Source organism: Erinaceus europaeus, chromosome X (genome assembly GCF_950295315.1).
Source record: "Erinaceus europaeus chromosome X, mEriEur2.1, whole genome shotgun sequence".
NCBI lineage: Eukaryota > Metazoa > Chordata > Mammalia > Eulipotyphla > Erinaceidae > Erinaceus > Erinaceus europaeus.
In genome coordinates, this window is record NC_080185.1 from 115,318,994 (window position 1) to 115,332,126 (window position 13,133).

General features: G+C 44.9%; 1 protein-coding gene across 1 annotated transcript in view; it reads right to left on the bottom strand.

Annotated features, from left to right (window-relative positions):
- PHEX (phosphate regulating endopeptidase X-linked) overlaps window positions 1–8,416 on the bottom strand; it is a 256,270-nt gene extending 247,854 nt beyond the window's left edge. Inside the window, exons 1-2 of the mRNA XM_060183651.1 lie at window positions 8,299–8,416; window positions 1,913–1,981 (exon numbers count right to left, since the gene is read on the bottom strand). Coding sequence (XP_060039634.1) covers window positions 1,913–1,981; window positions 8,299–8,416 — 187 coding nt within the window. The remainder of the gene's footprint in view (window positions 1–1,912; window positions 1,982–8,298) is intronic.
- Window positions 8,417–13,133: the final 4,717 nt, after the last annotated feature.

Below are 13,133 nucleotides of genomic sequence, written 5' to 3' on the forward strand. Positions count from 1 at the left end.
CTGTCTTTCCCAACTCAATAAATACCACCATTCAAACACTGCCAAAAATCTAAGCTTCACCTTGGCTCTGCTTTTGCTCTCAGTCCACACCCAGTCCTTCAAACAAGCTCTCTGACCTGTAAGTCCTGTGCAATCTCCTTTCCAGATCTCGAATTCCACACAGCACCAGCTCTCACTGGATTTACCAGACTAACCTCCAGCCTGTGTGACTTTCTTGCTTGCTTCCTCTGGTCCCCTGTCCACTCAGAAAAACTCCCCAATATTAACTGTCACAGAAAATTCCTTGTAAGTGCCAATGTGGTCTTGTGTCTCTTTCTGAAAACCCTCCAGAGGCTTCTGAGCATGTGGAAGGGAAAAAAAACACAACTTTCTGACATCTGAGTTCTACTGCCACTCAGTATCCAGGAGATCTTCTCTTCCTCAACTGGGCCAACCTCTTCCTCTTTGCTCTGTAGGACCTTTGTCCCAATTGCCCCTGGAACCTTCACACACATTTGGAAAGCACTGGCCCAAGCTTCAGCACGCCCCTCCCCCCGCCATCCATACTCACTGCAACCACATTGCTGCAAACATATTGATTTTGGAATACCACCCCTTGCTAGCACATCATTCTGTTTTCATACTTTTATTTTCTGCGTGACACAGGCCACCAACTGATGCTTCTTGGACTCCTGTGTGATTGTTGCTCGTGTCTGTCCCCTCACTTGGTTTAGCTGCCCTGTTGTGTGACCCAAACCTAACTAAAGTGAGTGGTGAACTCATTCCTTAATCCTGCCACCTAAAGTCAAGAGGAGAAGAAACACCATCTGCCCATGTGTTTGATTTATCCCTGGGATTTCCCTTTGGGAGACTCACGGGTGTCCCTACCCACTTACAGACTGGGGTAAGGGGGTGTTCTGCGAAGCTAAGCCCTGACAGAGGCCAGGAGGGGATCCAAGACCTCTAGCAGAACAGGCAACTCGAGGTGCTCATCTTCAGTTCAGGGTGGCTTGGCATGCAGACCAGCGGTCTTAGGGAAAGTTCCACTTGTGGGCTGGACAGATAGCTCACAGTGTAGGGCTCATGCCTTGCACTGCACACTGCCTAGATCTGAGCCCCAGTAGCTCATGGCCAGCGGCTCTGGTACTGTGGTGTCCCCCCGATGGGGAAAAAAGGTCCAGAGTGAAGTCACACATTCAAGAGTGAAGAAAAAAAAAAGTTCGACATGCTGGGCTAGGTGGTGGTGCACCTGGTTGATTGTACTTGTTATGATGTTCAAAGACCTGTTATGATGTTCAAAGACCTGGGTTCAAGCCCTTGGTCCCCACCTGCAGGGAGAAAGCATCACGTGTGGTAAAGCAGTCTGCAGCTCTCTCTTCTCTCTCTCTCTCTCTCTCTCTCTGTCTATCCCTTCTTTATCTCCCCTTCCCTCTCGATTTCTCCGTCTCTATCCAATAAATAATAAACAAATAAATAATTTTTTAAGGGAGACTTGTGATGTGGACTAAGAAGGTCTCAAAGGGTCTGAGGTCACAGGGGAGCTGTGCTTACATGCTGACAGGTCAGAGCCACTGGCCAAAAAAGGATAGAAAGTCTACCGAAGAGAAAAATGAATCTAATAGCATATATATATATATATATATATATATATATCTGGGTCTATATCCGAGTCTTACAGAGGCCCTTCCAAGTCTCCTGATAGTGACTGGAAATACTGCACAGCTGTTTTTGGCCCCAGAAAAAGAAAACAGGAAACCTAGGCTCCACTACTTCACACTGAGACTCCAAAGTAAACTTAAAATTGTAACAAAACTGCATTTGGTACTTTGGTAGACCTCAAGGAAACAGAATCCTAAAAATACCACCTGGTTTGTCTTCTTTCACTCCCCCAGGTACCATAATTATAACTCAGCCCAGAACACGGTTGGCTTACCGGCTTCCACACACTCTGGCTTCAGGCAGTACTCCTGCTTTGCATGGAGGCTCAAGAAACCTTGGCTCACTGGAAACACAAAAACAGACCAAAAGAAAAGGCAGTTAATGGTGTGGAGCAGGTAACCCAGCCCAAGGCGACATGTCTACTGTCACTTCGCTGTGCTCAGAATTCACAAGGAATCTAAAATGTTAGTCACCTCCGAGTCACAGAGCCAGGCTCTGGTCATCCGCTAAGTGACAGTGGTAGGACTCCCAGATGGTAGAACTCTATGAAGTTTGTCAGAGAGAGAGCTCCACAGGCTGCAGCAGAATCCAGGAGCTGCTTAGGCCTGAACAGTGAAACCCTGCTTGTCTCCTGCCTCAGGATAGGGCCGCCTTGTGGCTTGACAAACCAAGTGACAGGGAGGCCCACTGGTCACTCCAGCCCCTTCCATCTCTTTCTGTTTACTTCCACATTCTCATTTGCCAGATGGGATGATGGAAACCTATAAAACTATGCCATTTAATTTTAAATAAGCAATTAGAGCAAAATATTTTTCATAGGCTATTTAAATTACCTATCAGTGATTTTGTTACAGGTATCTTTGAGTTTGCTTTAGACTGTATAATCAAAACTCATTTACATGATGGAAATTTTAAATACCTCTGTAATATCCATTCAGTTCTGTATTCTTACCATGTTGAACTGTTCTTTGTATAATTTTTAAATAAAATGATGTTGTTCACAGTCACATAGAAAAGGAAAACTATGTCATTTGAGCAAATCCATGGTGGTAGAAGATGGCTACAATGCATGGCATTTGAAGTTCCAGGTCTTATCTAAGCCATCCATACAGATAAGACTCCGAAGGGTGGGGGGGGATTAAAAAAGACTGCCCACAACTCCATTACCTGCCCACACACCCAACAAGACTGGGCCTAGCTTCCAGGCATACACAGAGTTCTAAAGCAAGCTTCCAACTACTTCCACCAAAACCAAGCCAACCCTCTGTGAAATGCAAGTGGCTTTTCAGCCCTGACTTCATCAGGCCCATCTGGTTGGCAATACTAGCTAAGCAGGTTTCTGCAGAAGTATAAAAAGACAGCCCTAAGTTGTAGACTCTGGGCAGCAGCATGTGAATTTAAGTTTAAAAAAAAAAAGTCTGACATGGTTCACTTTTGTTCTGAGCAGAAATAAGGGGTCATTTGGAGATGTGGCCTAAGGGAGACACATGTGGGGAGGGTCAGGGAGGCAACGTCTCTGTGACATCCTCAACCAAGCAGCAGGAAGGCAGCACCTAGACTTGTGCTAGAGATGAAAGGCCTGTACATCACTTGCTAGCATGCATATGCGTATTATTTAGTAACCCACATTCTAAGGGGAGCTGGCGTTTCCTTTGTTCTTTTCTCTGTTGCCATCCTCCTAACAGCCACACTGCCTGCATTACAAGATCGATTCAAGAAAACTGATGAAGGAATTTCCATGCCCGATTTTTTTAAAGAAAAAAGTATCTTAGCATAAAGGTGTGTTTTCGTTTCTTTTAAAAGCAAAAAAAGAAAAAAAAACAAGAACTAAATAAAAACCTTAGGGTGTGTGTTGAAAGCGCCAAGGTGCTGGAGCCACGGGGGAAACCATCCCTCCAGTATATTTCTAGCTTACCAAATGTTCATTAATGGGTGTGTGCTATTTTCTAATGAGAAAGTAAGAAATGTTAATTTTATGATTCTGATGATATCTTCTTGATTTTATTCTTTAAGCTAATGGAATAGTTAAATATAGTCCTTTTGAAAAACAATTCTTAAACCCTCTTCAGAATGAGGCCAGAGGGTGTGAGGGCGATCTGGCTGTGATATCTGTCACCCCACTGATTGCCAGGGTTGATTTGGCTCATCTAGCTGGCTAGGTGGGTGCCCCCTTTCTCCTGCACCTCTCCATGTGTGTCCCTCCCCAAGCTCAGTCGAAGAGGACAACCCTCCCGGAATGAGGCCAGGGAAACAGCTGATTCTCAAGTGGCAGAGAATCAGACTCACATGCTTAAATTTCCTGGTTTGATTACTAGTGCCACATGTATCAGAGTGGTGCTCTAACTCCTCTCTCTCTCTCTCTCCCCCCACCCTCTCTCTCTCTCCCTCTCCTTCTCCTTCTCCCTCTCCCTCTCTCATATTCAATAAACCAAATTTTTAAAAAATGACAGGTTGGCAAAATCTTGCACTATGTGTATGCTGTGCCATGTATGTGACCCTGGTTCAAGTCAGCCCCCCACCACACTGAAGGAAGCTTTGATGCTGTGATTTCTTTCTTTGTCTATGGCCATATCACCCTGAACACTCCTGATCTCATCTTTCTTTCTCTTCCTCTCTATCTAAAATAACAACAAAACACACAAAAAAATTAAGTAAGCAGAACAAAATCAGATACCTTTACCCAAATTTGAGTAAAAGAAAGGTTGGAATTCAATATATATAAGAGGGCTGGAGGATAGCACAATAGCTTGTGCAGCAGATTCTTATGCCTGAGGTCTCAGAGTTAGTTTCTCAGTTCAATCCCCAGCACCACCATAAGCCAGAGCTGAGTAGGCCTCTAGTACTTCTCTGTCTCCCTGCCACTAAAGTAGAATAAAATAAAAATATTTTTAAATAAGTTCAACATGTCAGGACATACATCCACCCTCTCAAGGAAAAGTATCATATCCAGGGAGTGTTTTTAGATAGTGCAAATGAAAGTCAACAAGCTCAGATATGTGAAGGTGTAAGTAAATGAAACAGATTAAGTGAAATGTAAAGGTGTAAGTGGATGAAATAAACACAGCAATTAAAAAAAGTTTAGTGTGGTGCAAGTGTGATGAGGTATTGCACATTCTTGATACAGTCCATGAAGAGTGCACTGAGAGTGGTTGCTATATTTCTAGTGGGTAGGGGAAAAAATCCAAAGAATACAGCATCCTAACCTGAGCAAAGTATCTGAGATTCACCCTCAAGTCCAGGGTGCATAGCCACACCCAGTGTGTCCCTCTTGCCTGTGGTTGCTTGCCTGCTAAAACAGGGCACTGCGATAGGATGCTCGGTCCAGAAAGCTGAGAATGTTTACTGGCAGGTGCCTTACAGAAAACGTTTGCTGACCGTCGCATTTGAAAAATTGTAGTGGTAGACGGGGAGGGGGAGAAGAGGAGATGAGAAACTGTGACGACAGCATCCCCCGCTTATATGACTGACCCTGACTGTCAGCCCACGAGTTCATGGGAGAGAAGAGGACCTGAATGAAAGCTACATACAGAGACTGCCTGGCAGGGCCCTGGAGATCATCAGGCAGGGCTTGTCTCGGTGCAGGCTGGAGCGGGGAGGCAGAGCATGAGGAGAAAACAGGCAGGAAGGACATCTGAAAGAGTGCAGACATTGGACAAAAGCCCATCTACAGTGTGATATTAAAGCAAACATCTCTGCACTAATCCAGCCTTCAGGTTCATGATTAGTTAACAATTTGTTTGGCTTTATATATTAACTCTTCTTTCAGTCACCAGGTTCCAGATGCTACCGTGATGCCAACCAGACTTCCCTGGGCAGACGACCCCACCATGTGTCCTGGAGCCCCACTTCCCCAGAGCCCCGCCCCACTAGGGAACAAGAGACAGGCTGGGAGTATGGATCAACCTGCCAACGCCCATGTTCAGTGGGGAAGCAATTACAGAAGCCAGACCTTCCACCATCTGCACCCCATACTCCCAGAGGGATAAAGAATAGAAAAGCTATCAGGGGAGGGAAGGGGATATGGAGTTCTGGTGGTGGGAATTGTGTGGAGTTGTACCCTTCTTATCCTATGGTTCTTGTCAGTGTTTCCTTTTTATAAATAAAAATCATTAAAAAAAAAAAAAAAAAGCAGACATCCCTGAATGTGTACATTTGAGTGGAACGGGTCAACTGAAGGGACATGGTCACCTGAGGGCCCTGTGGGAGTAGATTTCTGTGCTGGATCAGCAGGTCTGCGGTAGAGTGGAGGCTGCTGGTCTAGCAACCACACTTTCAGTAGCAAAGGCGGGAGAGATGGGAACCTTTATTCTCGAGCATCATGAGAGCTTCTCTTAGAGGTTGCTGGGCCCACTGGAAAGCTGGACTTTGGGTTCACTGTAGGTCTCCTTACTCACAAGAGCAATGCCTGGCTTGCTGAATTTTACTGTGCTTTAAGGAATTTAGTGTCAACTTCAGATCTGGTGGCCAGGAAAATAGCTCAGCAGGTAGAACACAGAAGTTGTATGTTTGAACTCCCAGGTTCTTTTCCCAGCACCATGTATTCCAGAGCGGCGCTCTGCTCTCTCAACAAATAAACCTTTGAGACCAAAGGTTTGCTGCTACCTAGGTTATTCCAACTTACATGTTATAACTTCTGACTGTGATCATAAACAGAAGAATGTTAAAAAGTTTGCAAGCAGCACTAACACCATTAAATAGAGTTCATAATTTTCCATAGACAGGAATCGTTTGGATCTGTAAGTTTGGGAGTCCTTGCAAAGCACAAATAGTCTGCCTTTGTAGTCACTGCCCACTTACTATGTATCCTCAGCATGGGCACAACCTACCTATTTTCATCTACCTTTCTGGACAGGACACTTCTCTGAGCCCCAGGCACTAAGAAATGTCCCAACAGTTTCTGACAGACACAAATTCAGTTGCAGAAGCCAGAGATTAAACTGTGCCAGAGCCACCAGCCTATCTAATTTCTAAAATATTTAGCCACAGAAAACATGGAAAGATGGTTTGCTCATTTTAGCAATGTTCAACCACACAACACTAGCTCTTTTAAAGTTTAATTATGGGTTTTCTCCTACCAAAATAAACATGGCCCTCCGCATCCCGTACATGCAAAGGAATTCTTCCAGGTCTGTTACAGTTCAAGCTGCACCTACAATCTCCTAAGTATAGGGTTTGTCCATACATAACTCTTTTGTAAAATAATTTATTGGGGACAGTGATGGTGCAGCTGGTTGAGCACACACGTTACAGTGCATAAGGACCCAGGTTCGAGTCCCCGGTCCCCCACTTGCTTTGCAAGTGATGAAGCAGGGCTGCAGGTGTATCTCTGTCTCTCTCCTCTATCACCTCCTTCCCTTTGATTTATGGCTGTCTCTAACCAATAAATAAATAAGTAAATAAATAAATTTAATAAAAATAAAATAAAATGATTTATTTATTTCATGAAAAGTGAGAGAGTGCTGCTGTGGCATATGCAGTGCTGGGGTCTGAACCCTGGGCCGCATGCATGCAAGTCCTATGTTCTACCTACTGAGCCACTTCTCCTGCCACTCTGCATAACTTTCAAGCTAATCGAATAGTGTGGCTATTATATGAGTAAAATACAAAGGATAGCACTCAAGGATTCAGAATACCTACAATTGGGTTGGGCTGGGGAGACAGCATATTGGCTCTGCAAAAAGACTTTCCTGCCTGAGGCTCTGAGGTCCCAGGTTCAATCCTCAGCACCACCATCAGCCAGAGCTAAGCAGTGCTCTGGTCAGTGTCTCTCAGCCTCTCTCTCTCTGCTCTGGTCAGTGTTTCTCAGTCTCTCTCTCTCCCACTATATCATTGTCATTAAAAATAAAATATTAAAAACAAAATAAAAAATGCCTATAGTTTTAGAACATTCCTCCCCTTTACAAGATATTTTCCTCTCTTTTCATGGGAGTACATCATTCTCATTAAAACAATTGACTCATAATACCTTACAAATCTTAGGAGGAAAAGCCCTGCTTTCCTTCACATTCACTGTTAAATCTAATACAAAGGGCCAAGTGAAAATGTCATCCTGCCAACGTCACTGGACTAGAAGGGAACTGAACACAGAAAAGGGGCATTTTAAAAGACTGATTTATATCTGCTGAACTAAGTTCCATGCGTCACTCAGGCCAACATCGGCAAAAATTGAATGGAAAGACATTTCAGCATGGCATTGATCACAGAGCAAAAGTCTTGCTTCCCAAAACAAATGAAAGGACCCGCCTGTGAACACTCATTTTGCTAACTGCAATACATAAATGCTTCCCTGGTTTGGTGCAACCAAATCCTCCAGCCGCTGGACTTCAAAGTCACTCTGAATTCTGGACTGTGCCTTTGGCACCTGGGAGTGGTTTTTGTTTTGTTTTATTTGTTATTTGTTTTGTTTTGTTTTTGCCTCCCCCCAAAAAGACACCTTTCAGGGCCAGGCGGCTGCACACCTGGTTAAGTGCACGTAGTACTAAGCACAAGAAAAGGCACCTTTCTGTTTGCGCATGTCATAGACACTCAGGACGCACCAGCTGTTACCACAAGCACAAGGTCCTCCGCCTTCGCCCTGCTGAGGTTTGGCAGCGTGAAGCCCAGGAAACATCTCTGTCCCCACCCTGAGAGCTCCCAGGCCTCTAGGGCTCCTCCACTCACCTAGAAAGAGCATCGTGCCCAGTACCAGAGTGACACCCACAAACACACCCAGCATGATCCGAGTGCCTCTGTTTGTCCTCTTCCCAGTCTCCATGCTGCTCCCCGTTTCTGCCTCCATTGGGAAGGGTGCAGGTGAGGCCGCTCAAGAAGCGAGTCGCTTTCCCGGGCTGGGTGACTGGTCTCAAGAGTCCGTTAGGTGTTGACATCCAAGGTTCTCTTGCTCTTCCACTAATGGACAGCTTAGCCGAGTCGCGTCCGGAAATCCCCCCTCAGCACCCTTTCTCAGATCGTTCTTCACAAGTGAAATCAAGGAAACCCCAAATCTTGGTTGCCTTGGCTTTTCCCCCACCCAGACAAAACAAACAGTGGTTGCTTTATCTTGTGCTCACTCTCCCCAGCAAAGTTCCTCTCAACTGGCTATTTGGCAGGCTCCTCTCAGGCGCTCCGGGTATACATGTTTTACTATGTTGCTGAGCAGATGTTTTAGCTATTTAAATGTATAGTCACTTGGGGGAGGAAAAAGACAATTGTCTTTATCAAGCCTGGATTCCTATCCAACTCCCACCCCTCCCAAACCACACGAAGCTAGGTGGCAAGGACTCTCCAGACCCACTTCAGACACTCAATGAATCAGGATTCTGTTGCAGGACTCATTCTGCCTGCCTGCCTGAAGTTGTCTCTGTCAAAGATATTCCTTCCTTGTGGGAGTCTCCTTTTAAAGCCTTCTAAGAGTTCCTGGGATATCCTGGAGCATTTTATTTTAGGAACTTTGTGTATGACAGTATGTGCCAAAAGCGAGAGTCATAGTCGAGCCCAGTGCAAAGCAGCAATTAAGACAACCTACAGAGGTGGGTGGTTTGGTCAGGAGCTTTTTTTAAGAAGGAAAAGCACTTTTCCCTTGGGGTGCTAAGAACTGTACAAAAGGTAGGTACAGGGGCTGGGTGTGGCACACCTGGTTGAGCACACATGTTACATAGCATCAGAACCCAGGTTTGAGCCCCTCTTCCCCACCTGCGGGGGAAAGCTTTGCAAGTGGTGAAGCAGTGTTGTAGGTGTCTCTCTATCTCTCTCCCTCTCTATCTACCCATTCCCTCTCGATCCAACAGATAAATAAATATAGTTTAAAAATTGTAAAAAGGCAAGTACATGTTCGAGGAAGCTTAGGAGCAACCACAAAAGATGGGATAAAAGGCTTTTTCCCTCGGGGCAGGTCTTGATGGAAAGTACCTCAGGTAATGTGTTCTCCAGTGCCACCAAGTCAGCCTTTGGTTAACAAGTTTTGATGTGAGCATAAAGCTCCGTATGGCTACAAGTGCACAATCCTTATCTGTCTTATCCTGGATAGGAGTTTAACACTTGGGATTCTCCCAGGGTTTCAGACCTATCCCATAAACACATTCTACCTTATTGACCCCAAAGTCAGAAGAGCAGTAAGTCTTTGCCCAGATCAGGACATCACTATATGATGTAGGTATTATGTGTTTGTTGGCTGTTGAATTGCTTCTGGTATTTCTTAACACATAATGGTGGACCTTTAGCCCTGAGAGTAAGACTGTCCCAAGAGCTCTTAGACATAACTATAACATTTCTTATGTTGTGGCTCCATGAAATCAGGAGTCATATCCATGACATATGTCTGTTTACTAGTCCTTAAGAGTGAAGGGGTCAGGGAGTCAGGCGGTAGTGCAACAGGTTAAGCGCATGTGGTGCGAAGCACAAGGACCAATGTGAGGACTCCAGTTTGAGCCCCCGGCTCCCCACCTGCAAGGGAGTCACTTCATAGGCGGTGAAGCAGATCTGCAGGTGTCTATCTTTCTCTCCCCGTCTTCCCCTCCTCGCTCCATTTCTCTCTGTACTATCCAACAACGACGACAACAATAACTACAACAACAATGAAAAACAACAAGGGCAGCAAAAGGGAAAATAAATATTTTTTAAAAAAAGAGTGAAGGGGTCAAAATATGGAAGTAATCTAAATGCCCATCAACAGATGACTAGATGAAGTCGTGGGACATGTATTTCATGGAGTGCTGTTCTGAAACTAAAAAAGGTGATTATTATGTCCTTCAGGACACAGTGGATGAAACTGGAGGTGGTATGCTTAGTGACGCACTCCCATGTGGAATACAGAGAACTAAAACACATGAATTTGGAAAGAAAAAAAAGGTAGCAAAGTTGTCTCTAAGACTTTCAAAGAACCATGGTGGTTACTGTTAGGGGTGGGGGCAAAGAGCTTTAGTGGGGAGTGTGGTGTAGAGCTATGTCCATTATCTTATAATCTTGTAAGTCACCATTAAATAATTAATAATAATAAAGGGAGAAATAAAAAGCAATGAAAATCATCAAGTTAGCCCTAACCTCTTGTTCTGAAACATCAACTTCAGGAATCTTTCAGCCTAATTGCTTTTAAATACTCCAATGTGGCCAAGGAGATAACATAAAAGGTTATGCAAAAACCCTTACATGCCTGAGGCACTAAAGGTCCCACGTTCAATCCCCAGAACCACAATAAACCAGAGCTAAGTAGTGCTCTGGGGAAGACAAAAAGTAAAAAGTGCTGGAGTGATCATGAAACTTCACAAGGTCCTAGCACGTTCACACCCAAGGTATTTTCTTCTGTTCTGTAAATGGGCACACAGCACCCAGGGGTGACCTCAGGTGGCATAGGAAAAATCAGGAAATGGAAACCTGTGGAGGGGCACTGGTACGTACTGAGTGAGTGCAGCTGGAAGACACTCCCCGACACAAAGAGGACATCCCCACAGGCATGACACCAGGACCCACTTCTTTTCCTCCTCCCGGCCTTCTCTACGTCCCTCACCCCCCACCCCTGGGGTGAGAGCAACTGGGGCAACCTTGAGTACCCCTGTGCATCACTTAGCAACACGGATTCATCCCTCAGCACTCAACTACTATGTCCAAAGCCCTTTACCATCAATAAAACTTCCGTTAGTTACAACTGGAAAAGCAAGATGGTTCCATCCCACCCTAAACTAAGATACACAGTAACAGACAGAAAAATGCTTTAATTCTGATATGGGAAGAAGTAGCTCAGCATTACAGCACAGGACTAGCATGCCTGAGGCCTCAGAGGTTTCAAGTTCAATCCCGAGGACTGCCATATGCCAGAGCTGAGTGGTGCTCTGGCCATTCTTGCTCATAAAAAATAAAAAATAAAAAAATTCTTATTGTTGACTGTAAACCGTTAATCCCCCAATAAAGAATTTTTTAATTTTTATTATCTTTATTTATTTATTGGATAGAGACAGAAATCAAGAAGGAAGGGAGGGATAGAGAGGGTGAGAGACAGAGAGACACCTGCAGCACTGCTTCACTGCTTGTGAAGCTTTCCCCCTGCAGGTGGAGACTGGGGGCTCAAACCTGGGCCCTTGCGCATTGTAATGTGTGCGCTCAACCAGGTGTGCCACCACCTGGCCCCAAGAAATTTTTAAAAATAGGTGCCAGACGGTAGCACAGCAGCTTAAGCGCACATAGCACAAAGCACAAGGATCCCGGTTTGAGCCCCAGACTCCAACCTGCGGGGGGGGGGGGGGGCTTCACAGGTGGTGAAGCAGGTCTGCAGTTGTCTTTCTCTCTCCCTCTCTGTATTTTCCTCCTCTCTCAATTTCTCTCTGCCCTATTCAATAACAACATCAGTGTTGTTTTCGATGGGTTATGTTGTTTTCGCCGGGCTGGCTTCACGGGCACGGGCGGGTAACAGACGACCAGGGACTCATGTCTGGGTTGTACGCAGTATCTCAGGACGCAGCACAATCTAAGCCGAGCTAAGCTAAACTCAAGGTAAAGTACTCTAAAACTCACAATGCTGTCTTTATATATACTTGCCAAGTAGGGTGGAAACGGTGTGACATAGAGAGGGTGGAGAGAAAAGTGACTGGTGACAATCAGAGTGTGACAAGGAGAGGATCAGGGTGTGACAAGGAGGGGGGGTGGAGCAAAAACATATCATGAAACAGTGGGGATTGAACCAATGCCCTGGAGGGAGGTGCTTGTTAACAGCGGTTATATAAATAGAATGAAGTGGTTATGTAAATAGAATAGTGTTAAGCAGGGGGGATTTAAACCAAATGAAACAGAAGGGGTCTCATGCATACCAACACATCAGCAATAACAAGGGCAACAAAATGATGGTTTATTTACTCACCAAAAGGATAAAAGGAGTGGTGATAGCATAGTGGTTTATGCAACAAACTTTCATGTCTGGGACACCAGAGGCCCAAGTTCAATGCCCAGCACCACCATAAGCAAGAGCTGAGCAGTGCTCTAGCCAAAGAAGAGAGGAAAATGGGAGAAGGGGGGGAGAGAGAGAGAGAGATGAGGAACTAAGAGAGGCAGTTAGAGTTGGAAGAGGAAATGACTTTAGATGAATCCTTTAATACAAAATGCACTTTGTGTACCAATTTCTGCATTAATCTTTCAACCTTTATGGAGATGATGACTGTCTTACACTCAAGCTACACTTTAAAACATGGTTGTGGTCCAGGGAGGTGGCACAGTGGATAAAGCACTGGACTCTCAAGTATGAGGTCCAGAGTTTGATGATTCCCAGTATCACATGTACCAGAGTGATGCTTTGTCTCTAGCCCCCTTTCTTTCTGTCACTAATAAATTTTTTTTAAAAAAGCACACACACAGTCATCACACAGGGAAAAAAAAATACTTAGGGGTAAAATAAAAAAATTGATAGCACAAAGATATAACGAGGTCTGGCACAAAGATATAACGAGGACAGGTCTGGCTCAGCGCCTGTTTCATAATGCAGGTTCTCTTGGACCCAAGTTACCTCTGTCCTCCTTCCTTGTAGGATTTGTCTG